This window comes from Aulostomus chinensis, chromosome 7 (genome assembly GCF_037954235.1).
Source record: "Aulostomus chinensis isolate RoL2024-O1b breed Wild chromosome 7, RoL_Achi_v1.0, whole genome shotgun sequence".
Classification (NCBI taxonomy): Eukaryota; Metazoa; Chordata; class Actinopteri; order Syngnathiformes; family Aulostomidae; genus Aulostomus; species Aulostomus chinensis.
Genome location: NC_141326.1, coordinates 20,227,090 through 20,250,763, shown reverse-complemented (window position 1 = coordinate 20,250,763; position 23,674 = coordinate 20,227,090). Strand labels below are relative to the sequence as shown.

The 23,674-nt window shown below is 41.8% G+C and overlaps 1 protein-coding gene and 1 long non-coding RNA gene across 4 annotated transcripts in view; one reads left to right on the top strand and one right to left on the bottom strand.

Annotated features, from left to right (window-relative positions):
* Window positions 1-6,594, bottom strand: part of LOC147258944 (uncharacterized) — a 17,862-nt gene extending 11,268 nt beyond the window's left edge. The window contains exons 1-2 of the long non-coding RNA XR_015117107.1: window positions 6,456-6,594; window positions 5,708-5,781 (exon numbers count right to left, since the gene is read on the bottom strand). This is a non-coding gene — a long non-coding RNA (uncharacterized LOC147258944). The remainder of the gene's footprint in view (window positions 1-5,707; window positions 5,782-6,455) is intronic.
* stra6 (signaling receptor and transporter of retinol STRA6) lies at window positions 6,398-23,674 on the top strand. Of its 3 annotated transcripts, none has more exons than XM_086209064.1 (18): window positions 6,398-6,491; window positions 10,042-10,415; window positions 11,485-11,551; window positions 12,798-12,880; window positions 13,737-13,870; window positions 14,410-14,576; window positions 15,900-16,025; window positions 16,828-16,898; window positions 17,378-17,457; window positions 17,537-17,598; window positions 18,374-18,536; window positions 18,740-18,815; window positions 19,176-19,309; window positions 20,218-20,335; window positions 20,564-20,665; window positions 20,748-20,911; window positions 21,765-21,902; window positions 22,872-23,674. In XM_086209064.1, exons 2-18 carry the CDS (start codon window positions 10,348-10,350, stop codon window positions 23,108-23,110), a joined length of 1,992 nt encoding a protein of 663 aa, XP_086065190.1. In that variant the 5' UTR covers window positions 6,398-6,491; window positions 10,042-10,347; the 3' UTR covers window positions 23,111-23,674. The 3 variants fall into 3 exon arrangements, with proteins under 3 accessions (XP_086065190.1, XP_086065189.1, XP_086065188.1); XM_086209063.1 differs by lacking the exon at window positions 6,398-6,491 and adding an exon at window positions 6,555-6,684; XM_086209062.1 differs by lacking the exon at window positions 6,398-6,491 and adding an exon at window positions 6,711-6,838.

The window sequence follows — 23,674 nt, the reverse complement described above, 5'->3', positions numbered from 1 at the left end:
GGGTGGATACACGTCTTTGTTCACCTGGGGAACATGTGGAGTGCAGCCTTTTGCTAATGGAGTTTGGCGTGCGTGTGATCTTTGCAGGGGACCTACCCGGTGTGACGGCACCGCAGTCTTAATGGGATTCACCGTCAGCTTCTGAGAACCCCCAGATTCTCGGCTGTTTAGCCATTTGTGCTGAAGTGACTTGAACAAATCATTTCTCTGTCTTCAAAGCAACTGCTGATCCATTTACGGTGACAGGAGTGAGTGACGATGTTTCTAGAAACTCTCTGCACATTACCTGTGAATTATCTACAACTGGCTGTGTTATGTAGCTATCTAAATACAATTTAAGTAAGGAGGTGATAAACGTATTATCTGCTGTTATATCACACTGTCATAAACAACAATCAACAGTCATAATTTCCCTGAGCTGTTGAAGAGTAACCGTGTCACATTTATCTCTGCTCATCGACGAAAACATTTGTAGTAAAACACAATGTTTTATGGCTGCAGGTCAAAATCCATCAGCAGGCAGGAGACCGTGGAGGTGCACACCAGAGTTGATGAGAAACAACCGTCCCTGCTACGACAACTGCAGTCTGGTATTTCCTATGGATCCAGTTCACACACAACACAGTTCTCTAAGACAACTGGAGGAAAAATAAAGACTTTGACTTAGACCCACTACTATGAGCAGGAGCAATTTAGCAGATGTGTTCTGAGATACATAAGTAATGAGGTAAAAATCAATTGTAGAGTTTCATCTCATTCTGTGTTGTCAATCTTCTCCTCTCCTGTTATCGCAACTTGAAGGGCCGATTGTGAATGCCTATCACATAAAGGGCAGGTTTGACACAATGACAATCACAGTAGCACCACTGACATGTTTTTAGTCAACAACCAAGATGGCTGCTGATGTGACACAGTCTGTTGAATCTGTGATTATGACAGATTTTCTTAATAACTACAAATGAAGCATTTGATACAGAGGATGCATCTGTGCTAAATGACATGTTTGATTAATCTGCTTAATGGGTTCCAGACCTATTTGTAAAATGAACTGGTCTGACGCTTCCAAGCTACTTGTCTCTTCAACTCTTAAATCATTCTATCAATAATAAATATGACATTTTACGAGAATATATCAGGCTGCTAGTTCCACCAGTGTGACCAATAGATGGCTGTCATGGAGCCACCATTATACAGCCCCCTGAGCAAGCATGTAACCTGAGAAATCTCCTAACAAAGCAGTGATGTTCTTCTTCCCCTGCCTGGTGCGAGTAGGATATTCCCCACAGCTGCTGATAACCCAGACAAGCTCTTGATTCAGCCTCATTCCAGCAGAGATGTGTGAAAGTCAAGCATCTCTGAGCACACAGTGAGACACGTCTGCAGCTTCAGACTATGAATACATTATTCATCAGAGAAATCTAATGCTTCTGGAGATCGGGTGTCGTCTCCACTTTGAAAACTGGTCGAATTCTCCCTTCAATGCGGAGCATGATCTGCTGAAGGCAAACAGAATAACCAGTCGCTAAATTGACAGACACGTTCAACTGTAAAACACATGATTATATCAAATGATTTCATCTTTAAATGCAATAAAGCCCAATAAGGATGGTGTCCAGTTTGACCACACAGGGGCGGATTCAGGCAGGAGCTCTCTTGAATAAAATCTTCAAGGTGAGCTACATGGATATAAACATCCATCCATCCATTTTCTATTCCGCTTATCTATTCAGGGTCGGAGGGGTGGAGCCTATCCCAGCTGACATTGGGCGAGAGGCGGGGTTCACCTTGGATGGGTCGCCAGGAGCAATTAGGGTCTCAGTATCTTGCTCAAGGACACTTCAACATGGTCACCCGGGAGAAGTGAGGATCAAACCAGTGACCCTTCGGTTGCTAGATGGCCACTTGACCTCCGAGTCATGCCACCCCCTTGGATATAAACATATCATCAATTAATATATTTCTTCCCAACCACAAGAAATAGGTTCTGTGATACAGGTAAGATGATTTCTTCATGATGACTTAGTTCAACATCTTAAAATGGACTCCAAGAATTTCATCAGAATCAATAGACAATGTCAATAGGCCCTTGGACCTGGATACCACGGTAACTTTTCTCCCAGGAACCTTTGAAGGATCTGTATCCATTTTGACTAAATGACTTTTGACTTTGACTTTAAACTTTGAACTGAGTTAATAATTTTTGTTACACCAAAGAAGTCCCAACTCATTATTCTCAGATATTCCAGGAACTAGGGCGTAGTGATTTTTCAACCAAACAGTTCTGATTGGTTCAGTACTGACTCATTCTACTTCACCTGCCATGTTAAAAGTCCACAAACCGACAGTGTTTGTCGTTGATATACGACGGCTACGTCATGGCGCAGAATAAAAAGAAAGCTGCCGATGGACTGAGGACGAGCTGCACACGCTGTTAATCCTGATGGCCACATCCAGCCATCCTTTCATTTTCTATATCGCTTATCCATTAAGGGTCACGGGGGGGCTGGAGCCTATCCCAGCTGACACTGGGTGAGAGGCAGGGTTCACCCTGGATGGGTCGTTCTACTTGCACCTTGTTGATCGCATTACCTTGGCAGAGCTAATCATACAACACAGTTCTAAACAGAAACACGGACCCTACACCCATCAAATACACAATCATACGTGCAAAGACAAGCTGCCCTGAATAAGCTTTTCTGAGACATTTCAGCAAATCTCTCATTTTGATTGCAATTATGTGAGGCATGCTGTGTAGAAAATTCATTGCATAATCAAAAACCCTGAGATGTGAGAAATGCAAATCACTTCGACTTCGACGGGGCAAGTTGCTTTGACAAGAAAATGCATATTCATTGCATATTATCTCTGTTACATTTCTGTGTATCGCAGCGATTAATGAGCTTTTCATTGTGTTTTACTAATCTAAAAGGCAATTTAAAAGCAAAGTGTAACAAATTTCCCTTTGGTCCTCATTTTTAAAGAAACATAATTCATAGAAGGTACAATAATCAATCAAACAAAGCAAACTATGGTCTTGCTTCCAGGAAAAGCAAAAGGACATGAAAACATATCAATATCTTTGAACTTTCTACCCTCCAGTTTTATATGTAATGAGATAAGAAAGCAACATTCAAAAATTCAACAACAGACCAATGCTGGACTGCACAGCTTGACCTACATCAGCACAAGCCTTTAAATGTATGCTCGCACACACACGTGCACACACACACACTGAATAGAGGGCATGGCAAGGATATCATCTATCTCACTGACACACACAGAACCCCAACTAAAACACATAAATGGATACACAAAGATCGACCATCTCAAAAAGCAATAAACGCCCAGTATCAGTGACTGTGAATCTTTTCTGTTTGTTTTACAAACCGGTTTTGTCTCACTGGGTTTATTCCAGTTTATTAGGTACATCAGCAGAGCGCAATATATCTTAGCATTTTCAACATGTATTTTATATCAAAACCTGTTCTCCAATACCTTTCATGAAAAGGGAAGTGAGATTAAGTGCATACATACACCAACTGTGATGTCTTGAAAGTGTCATTTAAGATAAAGTCATCGGGAAAACCAAATGAAATTCTGGCGTGCGAGCTGCGTGTCTGCAGAGGTCTTCTCCAAACGCTTGTATAAAGATGATTACTAGGCAGCCGCTCAGATGCGACCTGCCTCCCCTCCTATAAATTCACAGCTCCCGTCAGGCAGCCGCAGCAGGAACGTGACGCGCTGAGTGCAGCTCACCGGCGCGTCTGCTGCAAAGTGATCACGAGCACTTTAATAACTATCAGGAAGATTTGTACTTGTCACGGGTCCCCCTGGATATCACACCTCGTTCTCGGGGCTCATAAACAAAGAAATAAATCTTTTGCTGTCGGCCTTCTACAATAATAGTGATATCAAAACAGAAATGACCTGCATGACTGAGTGATTTTTTTTTTCTTCCGGTTTCTAGTAGCTATTTTGAACATGTTAGATGGAGGCAGGTCAACCACAAAAGTAGACATTTGAAACCCAGTATCCACCCACATGGTTCGATTTGCTTTTGTTGTGTCTGTACTTTTACAATTCTCACTATTTATTGCCATTTTATCTGATGTACTTCAGGTTGCCTGCAATATTCTGTTCATCCTATTACTCTTTTAGAGTGAAAATGAGGTCACAAACTCAATATGAGTAACAAAAATAAAGGTTGACGGAATTAATTAAAATCCATTACAGAGCTTGAAAGAATTGAGAGGGAGCCTTTCAGGCAATATTAAATCAAGAACGTAATCAAATCTGACTGATATCAGAACAAATATTTAGGAGATCGGTATGCACCTGGGGTCTGTTTTGACTCTCTAAATTATTTTATCAAACTTGTAGTAAGCAAAAGAGGCTGCCGATGCTGACAACAGTGATCAGGAACACTGAGGGCATTCGTGATATCAAGCAAACCACCCAGGCTCAAGCGGGAACTGATTTATATTTTGGCCATCAAAGGTTACAATCGCTGTGACCTCCCATCTGACAATCTCAGGCTATTCACACTCACATTCACACACTGATGCTGTTGCTGACCTTCCCGTCCCAGAGAGCTCAAGGACACAGTGACACATCGAAAAACAGGAACCGCTGATCAAACCCCCAACCAAGGTTAAAGGTCACAATCTTGGTGTGATGTCATAACAGTGTTCTGCAAAAACCCTCTCAAAAAATGAGCTTTGCTTCAGTGATGGCAGCTTACAACACACGGTTGTAGCGATCATGACTTTTAAAAGTGTCTTGATATCTCTCGCAACAACAGTTATATAACTTGAAAGTTTTATAACAGTGGACTGCCAGTGACTCAGAGGGAGGAGGAATAAGGATGAATGCAAACTAAGACTGAGGGAGAATTAGCATGCTAATTACACTAGCTTGCTCGCTCACACTCCGTAGGACAAAAATAGCGCAACCTGCTCAACAGAGGCTCTCGAATGTTACATAATGTTGAGGCAAATATCAAATTGCCAAGAAAACAAGAATTATGGACTCCAACCAAACAGCATACGAGTGTAAAATTGATGGATTCATACAGAAGAGACCCAATGGAAATTACTAAATGAACATTAGATACAAAACCAAGCAGTTCTCAACCAAACCAAAGAGAAGAAGGACACGTTATGCTCACACAGACTTCATTTTTAGGAAATTCGTATTTGGCCGACCCCATTCAGCCCCATAGCAGCTGTCAACACTGATAAACAGTGCTTTAATGTCTGCTCATATGTACATGTTTTTCCACCTCGAACGCTCGCAAATCCACTTAAGTCCTAATTGAGCGTTACAAGGCTCATTGATTGTGATAGAAGCAGTGCAGCAGACAGTTAAAGAGAAAAATCTCCCCAGTAATTAGACGCAGCCCCCAGGAGGCCTTCACATAGCATGATTTAACACTGAGGCAATTTTCCTCCATGGTATTAAATTTGAATTGACAACAATGGAATGCAATAGGAATAATAATGGCACACAACATAAGTGAAATCCAAACTAGCACAGAGTGAAACACACTGAAAATCCCCAATGTTTTAACATTAATATGACTAATGAAAGTTAATGTTATTAAACATATTAGGTCTATATGTGTCACAGAACTAAATGTACTAATGAGATATGTTGAAAATGTCACGCTTGTGTTCTATCAAAAAGAGACTACAATGAGAGGAGTTACTTTCTTTAATGACGTGGTCATGAGAAGGTCATCCTGGCACTGGAGATTTCCACTTCAACGCCATCAGCGGGAACCTATTGAAGAAAAAGAATTCATAAAAGACAAAAGAAAATTAATTCAAAATAACAGCCATGCATTTCACACTTTGAAGAACCCTAAGAGTGAAACCGCCTAGACACAGAGCTCACAGCAATTTCATGAATATTCCTATAAGTCTGGATGAACATTTGCATTGTGACAAAAAAAACCAACAACATAATAGTGGAAAATCAAATATGTCACAATCCACTGTGACAGTAATTGTGTTTAATTTACTGCAGGGATAATTACAACTCCTAAATATTAAGAGACAAAAAAAACACATAAAAAAAACACCTCCTCACAAAAGTCATGGCTGATTTAGATTCCCAGTACAAGCAAAGCTAACTCGTACTTTACGGTTGAAAATAGAATGCTTAGTTTCATTGGAATACTTCATCTGAATTTGGCCAGGCACTCATGAGATTCGTCATTAACTTGACCTCATCAGTCGCTTACATAGTTTCACAACTAATTCTCATTTTACACTGAGCAGCAGTTTTATGACGTTCCCGTCGCAGCCAGATAGAGACGGTTCAAAGTCCCTTCCAGACACTGCAGGAGGTGTTCAGAAAATAAAGAAAAGTAGGGGGGGGGGGGGTTGAGATTTTTGTTTGTTTACGCGATCATCAAACCGTTTTAAGGTGAGCGGACGGTGATGAAGACTCACTTGTTTCATATCAGTCAGTGAGCTGAGGATAACCAGGTAAGACGGGTGACTGGACATCAGGCAGACTAGTTTACTGGTGGTTTGGGGAGAATTTAAGTAACACACGTGGTCAGCTAACCTGGGAAATGTAGCTAATTTATAAGATAAAATGGTGTCTTCAGCCCTGCTGGGACATAATTGGTGTTTCCACGCCTACCTGTGCTGCAGCACACCTGCAGGCGGCCGGCAGGTAAGTATCGTCACATCTCCGTGTTTAGAAACTACATTATCCGCTGTAGTTGATGTTTAAGTGCGATATACTGACAGAAACACCGCCACAGCTGATTAATGTCACTCGATGAAGGAACCTTGACTCAATACTCGATGGTCCAGCAGCGGCACAGGTGACCAAGTTACTCAGGTGCCTGTCATGGCTCGCAGGCTCAAAGGCTCTTTGATAGTCTGGAGATGAGGCTCAACTTCAAAGGCATGACATTGCTTCTGTGTGTGTGTGTGTGTGTGTGTGTGTGTGTGTGTGTGTGTGTGTGTGTGTGTGTGTGTGTGTGTAACCGGGTCCAGCGAGCTGGGCTGGTTTGCGGTCTGTGTGACAGTCGGCCCAGGTTTGGGAAACAGCAGAATCTTTATGTGCGCTACTTTTGAAGTGAAAGCGCGCAACATGAGAAATAAAGCGCGGCTTAGCCCGGAGTGTATGATAATAAAAGTCTACAAGAAAGTATTTTTAATTACTGAATAACATTGATGGTTGCTGCGTTACCTTGGAGTCTCAATGGTGGGTTTTATTAACCCGCATAAAATTGATGACCACTTTTAGTACATTGGCATTGTTTCGTACAGGTCAGAAGTCTTTGAATGTGGTTCTGACACACTTTGAGTAAATTCTGCTTCCAAAATTTTGATCATACCAAGAGAGATTTGTAGTAGTCAAATTCATGAAATGTGTTACCTTTATGAATCATATCTTATTCAACCAGTTATGAGTCTGATAAAAGCTCTGTATTGTGCACCTTGTAGTTCTAAGATACAGCTATTTTCTTATCAGTCCACATTTAATCAGGCGTAAATCAATAGGATATTGAATTTATTCTTCCAACAGTGATGCAATATTTCTTGAAAACCTGCAACGATATGATTGGGATTTGATTCCTGTGATCGACATGAGACGATGCCAGCGACGCATATCAGCAGAATCAATTACATTTGTACTTGAAACTCCCAAAAAGGACTGAAATTTGGCTCCACAATGTATTGCTGAGCTCTGAGAAACCGACCAATGAAATCAGCATCATGACATGAAAACAACCTGCCGTTTGAATAAGAAAAGCGTGATGCTGACAGAGCTGCGGGAAAGAGGACCAGGTGGTCCAAAACACCCCCAAAAAGCACACTAAGATATCCGATCACAGTGAGGATCGATCGTTACTTGGATTTGGCATTGATCGCCTATCTCTTACATCAGAGGAGCTGCTTGAGTTTCAAAAGGTGTCGATAAATGGTCAGGATGTTAGTTTACTGGCTTCAGTTGGACCAGTACGGAACATTTCATGGGATTTCTGCTGAGGATTCCAGGGAGTCATTTTGAGTGAAGGAATCTTTTAAAAATGTGGTCGTATTCACATGTAATATGAAAAGCAGCATTAAGAGTCATTGCATTTTTACTCCTAGACACTCTGATTTTTATGTTATGTTACTGTAAAGTCTATGATGGAGGGGGAAAAAAAAGCCAGTTTAAGTATATGACTTCCTCTTGTGTTGGAAGTTTTCACCACTTTTCCAGCCCCGGATTTATTAAGTTTCGGTTAAGTTGTCGGTTCAAATAACGGCGGTTAAATCACATGCATAAGTAATCGAATGATGTTTGTTTTCACCAGGCACTTTCCTGTAAAAATGGCCTTTTTTTTTTTCTTTTTTTTTTGCCAGCCTCCTAAACCTGATACAAGTGAACTGTCTGGCTCAATCAGAGTGCTTCTCTGTGATGTAATTAAACTGTTCAAAGCATTCTTTGTTCAGTGACCCCTTTATTTGCTGGGCTGCTGTTTCTTTGGGAGCACATTTGATTTGGTGGCTTACTATGCTTGAGAAACTGTTTTCTCAGGAGTTTTAGGAAGGGAGGGTTTGTTGCTTTTTAAAGTCGTGCGGCTGTAATCCCGCCATAATGAGTGTATGCTGACATGGAGGCAGTGTTGCAAAACGGACATGATCTCAGCCAGCTGAGCGCAGGAGCACAACGCTGCAGACGTGTTGCACAATTTATGTTCAGCCTGAATGTGCGAGGGCAGCGCTGCAACCAGACGTTAAACGGGAGCACATTTGCTCTCAGTTTATTGAGTTTATTACAGAAATAGTATAGCCGGGTCAAGGGATTTTTACCGTGACCTTTAACCTCCGTCTTTGTAACTCTCACATGCTTTTGCTTCACTTAAGTCTCGGTGGTCATTTCATCTTTCACTACTTTTGCTGCTGTCATGAAGTGACTCCAGTCCATGTTTATATGTCACGCCTGTAACTTTACAGCTGCTGCTGGGATGTTTCTGAAATTAAACCGGACCGATTTGCTGCAATAAGAGGAGACAAAGCAATATTTGACTCTGTTATTTTGTAATTTTTTTTAATGCGATAATCCAGGCTGGACTGATGATATCAACATGCACTCAAATGTCATGTTTTGTTGCGCGATGGCACAAATCACACATTTGGGAAACTGGAAACATCGAATTTTCATCAAACTTGGTGTAGGTTATTGATCATTCACTCAAAAAATCTACTAATTGACTAAAAATGTTGGCACTGACATTGATCAACAGTGAAATCAGCGACTGATAGACTATTCGAAAGGAAAAGTACAAGACCACTCTGTTTATTCTTGGACAGTATTTATGTGTCAAGAGCAGACGAAGATACAATAGATACGAAAAAAAATCCAGAACTTTCTAAAAGCTTGGATTGAATTACTTTCCTCTGGGCAGTCTTGCTGCACCTATTGTTGAATCATTTCATTCAAATATGTAGGAGCCACAGAACCCCCTCTTCCTTCCCTGATCTTTATCAGTAGTTTACAGGATACAGTTCACTTGGGATGATGACCCTTGTTTTCTGATTCTTCCTTCTTTCAAACAAGGTATCAGAATAACTTGACATTTCTGCGGCGAAATAAAGATGCGGATATCCGCCTCAAACTGGCTATTTCCGAATCAACATAATCTTGAGGAACTTTCTCTTAATTTGTCTACAGAAGACAAAGTACCGGGTTGAATGAACTCTTTCTTGATCCTTATCGAGCTGTAGGTGCAGTTATGTAGCAATGCAGCTGAACCGTGACTTCAGGGAACAACTGGTAGATTTCCCTGTTATCAACGTGGAACTCCGCTTCGATAGGAATGCCTCATAGTTCCCATCTACCCACACAGTCCTCGCTGCGGTTTTATAAAACTGAACACCTGACCCCTTCAACCAGCAGGTCCAATAACACAACTCCAAAAGCAGCTGTAATCCCAGTAAGCAGCAGGTGGCCGTCCAGATCTCCACATTTTTTTTGCTCCTTTCACACACTCCCCCCCCCCCCCTTTTTTTTTTTTTGCTCTCCCTCCAGGTTCCTAGTGTGGTGGTAACCCTCAGCTGAAATAGGGCCTCTGCAGGGTGGAGGCAGCACGCTGTAGCCAGGACCTGTCACATTACTCTCAGCGCCACAGCGGGACCAGGGCACCTGAACACAGGCTGTGAGGGAGGGTACTAGTGTGTCTGAGTGAGGGGAGACTGAAACGCAAGGAAACGAGGACGCCGCCACTTCAGTAATCCCAACCTGAGGCTCGCTGTATCACAGCTGTGTGTTGCCTGACATCGCGGTTAAAAGTTCCTTCAGTTTGGACTTGTTTGGATCTGTTTTGAAAAAGAGACCATGGATAAGGATGCTGCGCTGGACTACGACTACCCAAATTTTGATGAGCCGTCAAAAATTAACCATGAGTAAGTGTGCTCTTATTATTTGCATGAAGATTTATATTTTCTCCTTCTTGTTGTCTCATTTTTCATGTTTCAACCATGAACGTTGCTGGAGATGCTTTTTAACTGGCAGTATGACGATAAAAGTGAGCAAAACAAACTGTCAGGCAGCAGCGGTGAATCTTGTCCTAAGTTTGTGATCTTGTGCAAGTATGGATGTTGGCTGCTGCGGGCCCTATACCCACAATGCAATAGGATGCAAATCTATTTCTAGCGGGATCATTTTGTGATATTTTCTGTTTTTCATACGTTAAAAAGAGAGTTTCCATTGCACCAAGGGGACAAAGTGATTCATAGAACAAATATTTATATGTAATAATGTTCTTTGGTGAACACTTAGACAGTGACTGTATGCAACAGGTGTCATTTATCATCAGCAATGTTCAGAACTGCTTGTTATGAAATGAATTCATAGACTGTTGAGGCACTTGCTGGCTGTAATGTGGTTATTAATCACAGTTATATTAATCTGGTTTGATGCTCTTTTGTTGCTTTTAGTTTGACATTCAGCCACACAGTCTCTCTCTCTCTCCAGCACATCTCCGACTGTAGACGTGTGAATTTTGATGTTGCTTTAAATTTACACCGGTCTGCTCTGACGTCACATTGTCTGAGAGCCCAGGTTCTAAATTCCCACATTGTTTGGACAGGTAAGACGGACTGATTTCAACCCGGGTGTTCTCTGTACGCTCTTATTCTATAAAAAGAAGTTCTTGCATTGAGGCCTCCTGTGAATATCAAAGTGGTAATTACTTCCTCATGACCAGGCATTCCTGCTCTTCCAGTGTACAAGAACGTGAACGGAGGCATTTTGTTGTTTTCCCGTCTCATGCTGATACCAATCCGTTTAAATGCAAATCTCTGCTGCGGGATTTTCAGCTGCAAAGTTTCCAGCCACAAATGGTCCTGACAGTGACGTGATGAAGCTTTAGTGAGCTCCGCCCTCTGTCTCAAAGACTCGCACTGATTGTTTTTGTTCACGTTTTTGTTTCTTCTTCTTCTTCTTCTTCTTCTTCTTCTTCTTCTTCTTCAGAATCATCCTCCCATGTGACCCCACTGCTGATGACCGGCTCTACCATATATGCATCAGTGCAATATCTGTGAGTCTGGATGAACATGGCACAACATTACACAGGCATTCATACACGACATCACGTGCATTGCCAACATTTTTTTGTTGTTGTTGTTACGATGTGCAAACATGTTCGAAGATTTTGTTTCCCTTGATAAAGTGTTGCAAGGTTGTCCTGTCAAATATCGCATAGGAAGTCTCTTTTTCTTTAGTTGCCACTTAAGTTTGAGAACATGTTGTGATTGTTTTAGATTTATTCCTTCTTTGCAATACAGAGGCAAAAACAAAACTGTTTTGAGAGCATGTTTGTGGCGCCGTAAAGAAGCATTAAATTTTCAGGGAAAAACAAGAATTATGAATAAAATACCTCAATAAGAAAATAAATGATCTTCTACAGTTTAATTGGTGTGGGGAGCACATTAGAATTTGAAAGCTTCATTTTTTTTCCTCTCTCAAAAATTGTGAGCGTATCAGTCCTTGAGGGTCCCCAGTGAACGCGTCTCGCCTGCAAAGAGACCTGGATGTAATAGGAGGGATCAACAGGGATTAGTAAGAGAGGACTTTTTATTGGTGCTTTTGTTTTGTGAGTCTGGCTATTGGTGTCATTCCAAACTGAACCCACCAATAAAAAATATACAAACTATATTCCAGAATCCTTAAAAACAACTTCTCAAGTTTTTGAGTTGCTAACGCAACATGGGACGCAGCTAATTTGACAGTCAAACCTTGAGCATGTAACATGAGACGAGGCAGATCCAGGACTTGGGAGGTTTGGGGGAAAAAAAAAAAAAACACATACGTTCCATAACTCCTGTTCACTGTGTAGTTAATAACGTGCATTTCAAAACAAAATTCCCACAGCTTCATCACTTTTGGACAATGATACTGGCTTGCTTACTATTAATGCTTTCTAGTGATATCGCACAAGTGAAGTAAAACAAAATAGAAATTTATAAAAAAAAACAACAACAATGCAGCCGAATGATCCATGTGACATAAGCAGGTCTTTGTCCATACGGGTGCTAAACGAAGAGATGAATTCTTCTCAGCTTTGAGTTTCCTAAATGTGTTCCAGGTCATGAAAGGTCACTGAACTCTCGGTGGTCAGTGATCCTGACTGATGACAGTGCATTCAGACCGAATCCAGGGGGGCACTAATGAGACTCTGGGCTTTGACCTGTTTGTGACATCAACACCCTTCATTTTTAACACCCCTGGGCACCCTGAGCTCACGGTTCTGCAGAGTACGCTCATTAATGTGTCTCCTCTGCTAGCTTGTTGTCATGCTGATCCTCGCAATCCTAGCCAGACGCACAAAGGTGGGCGACCGACAGAAGGGACTCCCTGGTTTACTCAGGTAAGGTCCTATATCATCCCACGTTGCCCTGACTGTCAAACACCACGGTTTAATTGTGTTTACATGCCATTCTCCGCATCACTCAATAATTTAGAATGTCATTTCGTTTCCGATTGTTGGAGCTTTAACGATAAGGACAGATGGACGTGGAGACGTGGAGACGAGCACAAGGTCAAAACTGTCAGATAGCTAGAAGAAGAGGTAGCTGATTCTCAAGTCAGGGAAAGATGAGATCTGAGATGCTCAAGCAAATGAGGACAGCAGGTAAACATAGACGCAATCGTGGGATTCAAATAGATCAAGAAGTTGGCTTGGTAAATGTTTTATGTGCGCTCATGTTGGATTAGATCTTAAAAATGGCCTTTAAACTTTTTTCCATAAGTAACTGGCTGGTGATATGTCCTTGAGCAGGGTAATTAACTCTGAAATCTGCCCTGGTGGAGCAACTCCATAGCTGACCGATAAGACAGTGGTCCTACTGGGTAACTTCTTAAATGTCGCTGAGGGGTAAAATGCTGTCACATCCTATAAAAGCTTCAAAGAATTAAAAGAGGTCAAAAACTGCCCCCCCCCCCAAAAAAAAGATTCTGGAGTATTCATTTTGATGGATTATCATTTTCATATCGTATTGACATGAATAGAAAGCTTCCCTCAGGCTGAAGTGTTGAAAACCTAAACTAAAAATTTAAAATGTATTCAATAATTTAAGTTACAACTTGTTGAGAGTTGATTTAAAAAAAAAAAAAAAAGACTGTATGGTTCTTCTCAGTGGGATCATTTCTGTGCAATAATCATTTCAACCACATGTGAGGCTGCTCACATGTGGGCTCTAAATACCTGCTGCTTGATTTCACAGTCCGGTCAACTTCCTGGATCACACACAGCACAAGGGTCTGGCAGTGGCTGTGTTTGGAGTGCTCTTGTGCAAACTATGTGGCCTGGTCGTATCGCCAAACCCCCTCCCCTTCACAACAGAGTCCGAGAACAAACGTGAGCCGCATCTCTGTTCTTCCTGTACTTATATCAGCGCGGGCACTTTTTTACAGCAGTTTTGATGTTGCAGTTTCGATTTTAGCTGTTCTGCTGCTGCTCTGCAAAAAGAAGGATCTTTTGGGGGATAGACAGGGTGAAAGATGTGGAAGTTATTTTTTTTATATCAGTGTTACATAATTGGATTATTTTCTTTCCATGTGTCTGATATTTTCTACTTAGGAATTGGATGGTAAGCTTTTACAAGAAGCTTTTTTTTTTCCCACCTAAATGAAATTACATAAGAATTGCCTGAAAGGAGTCGGTCCCCTGCTACTTTACACAATCCCCAAACAACACAAGCTTCAGTCGAGTATGTTTTAGCAGTGTGGGATCTTAAATTGCTCATAGTTTTGCCAGAGTTTGGCAGGGAAGTGGTGGTTGGTTTGAATGTGGTGGTAAAGCACTTACATGGTAGAAAATTCCGGTACCAGTTTGATCGCTCTGTTATATCCCTTTTTGATGCTCTTGATCTTCACCCTTGTTTTTGGTTTCTGTAGAAAACTGGATGATTCTTGGAGTCTTCTTCTACCCCGCACTCTACTACCCTCTCCTGGCATGTGGAACTTTGCATAATAAAGTTGGCTATGTGCTTGGGAGTCTTTTGTCATGGACCCACTTTGGTGTTCTGGTCTGGCAGAAAATCGACTGCCCCAAAACCCCTCAGGTACGTCAATGCCACAGCAAACTCGAAATAGAGAGATTTCATGAATGAATGAATGTTTAATTATCGCTTTCTTCAGAGTGACTCATCTGTGGAACATTTTAGGATTTTTTTCAAAGATAAAGCTCATTTGTTCTGGTCTGGGAACTCTTTTGTCCGTCTGTAGTATACGTGGTAGATGTGATTAGAAAAGATGAATATCAGGCTTTCACGTCGGATTCGTGGCCACATGATTGGAGCTCTAAACATCATCCAGCGTCAGATTTTGTGCCACATCCACTTTGTTTGGGTTTTTCTGGGCGGTGAATGGTTTCAGCTCAATGCAATTTGTTCCACTGTCTGTTGGTCTTAATCAAGAGGCTTCGTCACAGTTAATCAGGTTAGTGTGTGTCAGTTAAAGACCGACATCCAGGCTTTATATTTCATTGTGTAATTGCTATAGTGTGTTTTATTCCAGTGTCAGCTTGCAGCACACCAAACGCTGCAGGGAGTTTGGAGCTATATCTGCAAGACAGTTTAATCATGGAAAGAATCTACCTAGAAATCTTACAAATAAAAGGGAAAAAACACTCAATTCCATACAACAAAGTCAAAATATAAGTATGTTCTCTGCAATGATGAACCCTAATGAGCCAATAAGTGGACTCCAACCACAACGACACCGTGTCCCTTTTTTGTGTCAGTAGACACAGTCTAAATTCTTGCTTGTGTTGTACGTCGCTTTGGACAAAAGCGTCTGCTAAATGAAATTGTAGAATTGTAGATTCAGTCGTGATGACGTAGTTTTTTGGAGGCAAACTTGGACATTAACATTGTCATGAGGTCTCTCGACTCAAAAAACACGTACAGGATTTTTAAATTTTTGGCACCCCCCAAAAAATAGATTCTGCAGCCACCAAAAGTGTATCAGACTTACATGTTTCATTCATAATGATAATCCTTTTTAAAGCATAAATACTTTCAAAAGAAATGGAAAGCCATGCACAACCCAGACCAGGTCAACTACGTCACCATAACTAGCTTAGCGCTTTTTCTGCGCCGTTGAACTATCCAGTCGCCACTTGTCCGTAACCTCTATTAAGGAGCCACATCTAAACGCTTTGAATTTGCTCGTGTACAACTTATTTCAGTCACTCAACTAAGGACCCAGTCAAATATCCTACTGAATGTTGCCACAAAGGAACCAGATATTCAACAATGCTAACTCAATCCAGGTTTTTGCAGTCACTCTGTCACTGCTCTATGAAAATTAGCTTTAAAGCCTTGTCATTGTGAGCCCCGAAGTAGTTGCTCGGTGATGTAAGCTTTTATTTTTTTCCTTTTCAGATACATAAATACTACTCCCTCTTCTCCAGCCTGCCCCAGATAGTTTGCCTGGCATTCCTTAGTTTCCAGTACCCCCTTCTCCTCTTCAAGGGTTTAAAGGGCACCGAGAAGCACAACGTTACGGAGGTAAGTTCACATGCGAGAGTCCCTCCTTGAGCACATGAGGTTAGTGCTGCGTACATCTTATGGCACCAAATGTTTGGCCCTGCTTACAAAATCTATGTTCACTTAAGCCTGAACTATTTAAGTTTCACTAAGACGCACATTTCTCCCGAATCCGTGCATGTGAGAAACCTTTATAAGCCGCCCCCTAGTAAATGGGCTTATCGTGCTGATACAGTCTCGGCTGAAGGAAAATGTGAAGGCCGATGCAGTGCGCCAGTGGCTTAATCATTTTTAAGCAGATTTGATGTAATTGGTTTACGTTATGTTCTTGATCAGATTATGAAAAGGTTGCCTTGTTTTTTCCACTGAGGAGACACAATGCCATGTTTATTTGATGCTAATCTCAGCATGGGTGTGACAAAGCTGGGGTGAGGCGATTGCCTTGGGTTTGAGGCAACTCCCACCCAGCACCCCAAAGAAATGCACTCCAAATCTGCACAGATTCACAATCTGATCACACAGAGGTTTAGTTTTGGAGTGTTCTTTTTCCGCATGTCATCACTGAAAACATGTAATATTTACTGAACACAGAGTGAAAACTTGACAAGTTAAAACTGAAAAGAAATGGAAGAAAAAAAGAGTATTTGTTTTGCAACCCCCCCCCCCCTCTCCCCCCGTCCCATTTCCCATTCTATAATAGTCATTGCTTGTTTCTCACTTGAAACATTTTCTTTTTCTGCCTGGTGCAGGTTGTCAGTTGAGTGTTCCATGCTTGCTATGTGTGTTTACTGACATCAGGAGTCTCTGTCCTGTTTTCTACTAGGACCTAAACAGTAGCTACTATAAAGACTACGTCAAGAAAATGCTCAAGAAAAAGAAGCCCGGCAAAATCAGGTGAGAGTGACATCCCGCTGGGCCCGTCCATGTTGGCATCGTCCCATAATATTACAGCGTAGATTTTTATTTTTCCGTCAAGTCCTTATTTATAGGGAGAGACTGTTAGATGAAAGGTGTTGGTATTTCACTCAGTTTCAATAAAGTAATGACATTTTGGTATAGGGAGACCATCCAGAGAAAATTAGTGACTTCCTTTTGAAATGTCCTCAATATTGAATCCTGAATAGAGACATTTTCCCGGTGTGGCCAACATTTCTTTCCTAGAGAACTGCCACTGATCCATGTTATTGGCTAATTCTGCAGTTTATAACCGGGAATCAGCACCAGGAAATGAAGAATGTCCTTCCTTTTTGTAGAAACTTTTGTGAAAATATGTATGTAAGCACACTGGATTTATTCAATGACCGTGCCAAGAATGCTCACGTTACATGCACTGTTACAAAATCAGCACTTCTTCCCTTCATCGTCCACCTCAGCTCCTCAACCGCTGAGATGCCCAAGCTTCCTCAAAGAATAATCGATGCTGTGAAGTCGTATATCTACACACCAGAAGAAGGTAAATACACCACGTTGGTCTTGTTTTCTGTTTCTGTTTATGCCCTTAGGTGATATTAACGCTTTACTTCTTTAATCAGCTTTCCGTTTTCCTCTGAAGTTGGCTATATCTGGAGTGGTGTCGTTTATAATGCTGTATCAGGTAACGTCACTGTTTTTAGATAAAACCATCTGTAGATCTCAACCTTACCTTAACTTTGAGCCGGTGACTTCATTCCAGATTCTAAATCGAAAATTCTCATTTCACCAAGTACTCCGATGTTGTTTTTTCCGTCCTGCATCACTTCTTTGTGACTCTAGAATGCAGGAAGAGCCACTTGGGTATGTTTAGCTCGAAACTAATTGTAACTGTCAGCTAACAACGGCTAAAGCGACAAAACCTGTTTTGTTTTGGGAGCTTGAAAGTTTGTAAACAGTCAGTTTTCTTACTTTAGCTATTGTTAGCTGTCAGTCATCATTATCTTCAAGCTAAATATATGTGGCTCTCTTCACACTCTGGAGTCCTAAGTGGAGAAAAATCATTCTAAGTTCAAGACCCCAATTAGTGTGCGCTCGAAAGGCGAAATACACCTTTTGAGTGCAGCCCAGTATTCTACATGTCTAAGATGTCTATTATGTCTACTGCTTCACATTTCTCTGCTCTGGAACAGTGTTTCTTGAACTGAATCAACTAGAGCAGCTCCTGTCATTTGGAGTGCACCAGTATTCAGACGTGTAATCCTAACACGGGCCAGAAGGTTCGAGACGTAACCGAACAAAACAAATTCAAGCTACTGTTGGAGATGCACTTATCTAATGTACTTGGTGTAACTTGGTGTTACAGCTGCCAAGGTAGATGTAGGATGGATGAGCTGTTGTTGAGAGAAGCATCAGATGTTCCTTCTTGAATGACAGATTTAATTGTATTCATTTTTAAGGTGGGGCTGCTGCTCATCTTGGCCGTGGTACCATCCCTCCAGATTGCTCGTTTGGGTGTCGACGAAGACGTTGCCAAACTTTTAGCCGGCTTCCAGATTGAACTGTCTCCAGACAAACACGAAGTGGTCAGGATAGTGGTTTATTACATGTGGTGTGTAGAAGGTGAGTGAAAGCAGCTACAGCAGCATTATCAGCACATCTTATTATTGCTACACACATGAATCTTATAGTAGCCTTGATGGTGTCAACTACATCAGTGGCTGCTTCTTTCCAAATGAGAAAACAGATGAATCTGCAGAAAACGCCATCGCACTTCCCTACACAGAATCCTCAGCCTATTGTCATGTGCTACTTTTCTCTGTCAGTGTGCTACATCTCAGCCATGACCCTGTCGGCTTTGGTCAACCTGGCGATGTTCATGCGCTCCATGGTTCTGCATCGGTAGGATCCCAAATGTTCTGCATCTTTCATTTAGCAGGAAGAATGCTTCCTTCATTCTAACACGCTTGGTCCTTTCAGGAATTATATTGTACCATAATGGAATAATAATCCCTCAGACAAGCCGAGCATCATTTTCTCTGTGTGAACTGCTGCTAGACTCGAATTGGCCGTGAAGATAAGACATGAAACATTGTGGCGTTACCATAAATGACGTCGTACTGAATGAAAATTCTGAGTCGAACATTTAATTGCATTGCAGTTGTACACCTTTTTATAAGCAACCTCTTCAATTTACTATGTAAATGAAGACATTGTCTGGATGTTTAATTTATTTTTATTTTCTTGAATTTCCTTGTGTAGGTCAAACCTGAAGGGGTTGTACAGAGGAGATATCTATAATGTCTATAACTGCCAGAGAAGCATCAGGGCTTCCCGGCCAGCTCTGGTCTGTTGGATGGGATACACCAGCTTCACCGCAGCTCACGTCTGCATCGGTATGTTTACTTACATGACAGGATAAGAGGGGTTTTTTTGTTTTTTGTTTTTGTCTGTAAAAAGTTTATGTGATATGTTTCCCATAAATTTGTCTCATCAAGTGCAAATGTCAGTTCAGGAAGGTCAAGGCCATCGCCTCCTTTTAGCTGTTAACGCAGCACTGTCACCGCTAACAACGGCTGCATATAAATACAGGAGCACCAGTGGCATTCCTCCTCCACAGCTCCTCCTTTAATTCCATGGCTGTTTAGTTTTTGATTCACTATCCTTTTTATATACAAGCATATTTACTTTGTTTTTGCCTATTTTATTTGCTCTACACATCTGTTTTCCATTCTATTAACACTATGTTTGCTGCCAGGCTGTTCAGGGCTCAAAGCTGCTGTTTGACCAGCTCATTCCAGCTCCCTTGAAGCCCCCTGAGATGCAGACACTCTCAAATTTAACAATTAAGTAGCCAATATGAGAATTGGTAATTTGCGATTATTTGAGATGTGAGTGGTCCTGACCGAAATATGATCGCAAAAGTCAAAAAGATGAAGATTTGTGTTCATTATAGTTTTGTTTTGTACAGATGAAACCGTTCCATCAAAACAGAGAGACATGTTTGCCCATCACATTGTATCGTTCAGAATAACAAAATCCACAGCGGTTCCATTATCACCTTCATTACATTTCCTCACATTACATTCGTGGCTCTAAATGAATTTCTTTACGAAGTGATTCGACTCACCTGACATGGAGATGTCAGCTTTGATTTCGTGTTTTCTGAAAGAGACTTTTCCAGTGATGCTCTTTGGCTTTGAAGACAGATCATCGCCGCTCACTCACTGTGACATGAGATGAGCGGGTCGTGTCGATTTGTAGGATGCTGCAGCACTGAAGCCCTGCTCTGTCTCCCCTGTAGGCATGATCATCCAGACCATGGTGTTCTTCCTCTGTCTCCTGGTCGCTGTCTTCCTCATTATCATACCAATCCTCCATGGACAGAATCTGATCCTCTTTCAGGTTCTGTTAAGCATGTGGTGAGCATCGTCCCATCTCTCGCTCATCACCCTCCACCCAAAGAATGCATTCCTTCAGCTTTACTTGGGTTTTACTTTTTGAGGGAGACCATCGTTCCAAACTGTATCTGAAAACTGATACAAGTGACGGATATATTTCAGTGAGAATGTCTGCCATATCAGTGAGATATCGCTCTCTCATTCTGCCACAGGTGGTGTTTGATTCCTAATTTTTTTTTTTTTTCCCAGGCCTTTCTGGCTGATGATTCTCTTGGCTGTATTGATTCAACATCTCACCGCTAGATTTTGTTTCATCAAAAAAACAGCTGGCACACGAGACCTAGACAACAGGTATGTTCTTGTACCTGTGTGTTGCTGTTAGATAGATACAGGGTGGACTTGTATGTCAGATCTTTCCTCACCTGTCTTACAGAGGAAATCTCTTCCTGCTGACCTACCTGCTGTTTCCAGTCAACGTTCTGATCGGGGTGCTACTGGCATTCTGGCGCATGATCATCACGGCCCTGTTCAATATCGTTCACATGGGAAGAACCGATATCAGCCTTCTAAACAGAAATGTGGAGGCATTTGACCCAGGTAGGCTAGTTTATGTCACAAAGCTGTGCTAACCATGCCAAAGTATCTGGTGGAGTTCATTGTCATCTGCAGTAGAAATATATAGATAGATAGTAGATATAGATAGCATATAGATTTATAGAGAAATATATAGATATCTAAGAAAATGACACAGGTTAATGTGAAAAGACTTTTTTTAGTCCTTTTTTTTATGATGAGTTTTGGGTACCCTGGCAAAAAAATCTGGAATTGCAGTCCTTAAAAACAAACGAAAAACTGTCGGTGTCTGCATCAGCCATCAACACAATAATTTTAAATATTAATGTTGACCCAGAATCGGTGCATCCCTGTTTATAGCTGTGACTTTCTCCCTTACCCACACTTGTTCTGAGTCCCCTATTGTTAGCTCCAGTGCTACTAAACATTTACATTCCCTACTTCCCTTCGTCTAAAGTCGTTTGAGACATACAATGTTAATATGATGATATATGCATGCTTTTATATCACCAGGCTTTTTTGCTGGGGGGGGGGGGGGGTTAGAGGAACCACTTTTCTAAGAGCAAATGCACTTTTAGTCATCTGATCCACTTTACGTCACTGGGCTCAGTGCAGCTTCTGTGATATCTCTATTCTGTGCACTGCGAAGGGACTATAATTGCACACTGATCTCTGAAATGGCTGCAGATTTAACATTCGTTGTCAGCAAAAGCAGGTGGTTTTCAAAGGAAGAGAAAAAAAGTGTGATTGTGACTATTATGTGTGATTGCCTCAAAGCCAACATGGGGGGTGGGGGGGGGTGTGTGTGTGTGTGTGTCCCCTATGTGTTTATTGCTTTTGCCCAGTCAGTGATTCCGCCTCCTGTGTGTGTCTGCAGCCTACCGCTGCTATGCTCATTATCTGAAGATTGAGGTGAGCCAGTCTCACCCTGTGATGAAGGCCTTCTGCGGGATGCTGCTTCAGTCTGTAGGCCAGGAGAACAATGCTGCGCAGAGGTCACGGGATGCCGAAGAGGGTCTGAAGCACAGTCCACATCATGCATTACATTTACAAATGCAAAACATTATACTTTCCTGCTAAATAAAGCCCCCTGTGGTCATCATGCATTTTAACATATCCATCCAGCTCTGCAATAAAGCCTGTATGGCGTCTTTAAATTCTCCGGCAGGTTTTAAAATTCAGCAGCAGGTCAGTGTGATACCAAATCAGATCAAGACTCTGTCCTGCTGGCGCAGACAAAATGAAAGCTTAACGGTCCTGATTTAATACAGCAAATTGAGTCTCAAGGTGGAATAAAAGGCTTTTCTCAATCAAATCCGTCGTAAACGAATCAGATGGCGTGCCCACGCCGCCTCTGCCTCGGTCACTTGGAGACAATGCAATTCAGACTGTCGTAATCATTATATGTCTTAATGCAATTATGAGAAATTAAACTAATGCTTGATTTGTATCCCAAATATAGCTTCTGTAAGAGTTTGAATCTGCAGTGATGGCGAGGGGGTGAAAGTCAACTACATGGGGTTACAGTAGGCAGACAGAATAAGCGGCACTCACGGGCTGTACTGGAATCCAACAATCTGGTCTCAGCTGAGACCGTTAACAAATGCGAGATGAACGTGTTGCTTGTTTGCATCTAGAGAGAATAATGCATTATCAGGAATCATCTATTGTATTACAATGACTAGTTCTGGAGGAGCTGATTACACAGATGAGCTACGCTAATTGCCTGTTTCATATTCATGTTGCCCAGGGGCTTAGTCTTTCAGTGTGCTAATGGCCTACCCAATATGCTCCCACCATGCTTAGAGGATTGGAATAAGATTGCTCTCTATCATTCCTGCCTCTGTCATATCCCGCTGGTCCTGTGGGGCCTTAAAATGTTATTCTTATCCCGATTAGGACCATATAGGATTTTTGAGTGCCATCGGTGCCTACGTACATATACGGTACCGACCGTGGTATCATGATGTCTATGTGTCTTCAGGGATCCAGCTGGTCCAGCAGGAGAAGAAGCAACACAAAGTATCCAGTGCCAAGAGGGCCCGTGGGCACTGGCAGCTCCTCTACACCCTGGTCAACAACCCCTCCCTGGTGGGCACCAGGAAGCACTTCCAGCGTCAGACCGCAGAGAGCTTTCTGAATGGAAGCCTGAACCGCAACACCAAAGAGGGGAGCAAAAAGGAGGTGGCGAACAAGGAGGCAGAGGCAGCCGCCAGCGACTGAACATGACCCTATTGATTATGGGCAAATTATATAGTCACATATTTTTTGTCCAATCGCTTCTATAAACGTCTCCGAATCTGGTGAACTAAGTGCACTTCTACATGTCGCTCGGTGCCTCAGGTAGAGATACTCATCAAGCCTTTTCAGCTGGTTCGGAGATGGTGTTTCCTCCACCATGTCCAGTCTGCTGGGAAAGCTTGCGTGGCACTGATCTCTCTTATAACCACACTCCCGCTGTGTCCTTTTCAGCACGTAGATGTGCTTATTTTGTGGTACCACTCATTTGTGTCAACCTACAGGTTAATCAAATGTTCTCCAAACATGTTGCTACAAATGTGGACGAACCCAAACGAAACACGCGGACGTGCGATTCCGCTAAGCATCATTTTAAAGAGGGTATTTATACTAGAGCATTTGAATATTTATGAATTTACAGAATGAACTTTCATAGACTAATTTTTCAATTGTAAACATTTTGTGTAATTAAGATAACCTGTGGATGAACAACCAAATGAACACCTATTTTATTTGTATTAAAAAAAAACACACAAAGCGTTTTCTTAT

Excerpts from the sequence above, each read along its gene's own strand:
- stra6 (XM_086209064.1), top strand. The coding sequence starts at position 10,348 with ATGGATAAGGATGCTGCGCTGGACTACGACTACCCAAATTTTGATGAG. Across the intron at positions 16,026-16,827 it reads AGAAGCACAACGTTACGGAG|GACCTAAACAGTAGCTACTA; the intron begins GTAAGTTCACAT and ends GTTTTCTACTAG. Across the intron at positions 21,903-22,871 it reads GTCACGGGATGCCGAAGAGG|GGATCCAGCTGGTCCAGCAG; the intron begins GTCTGAAGCACA and ends ATGTGTCTTCAG.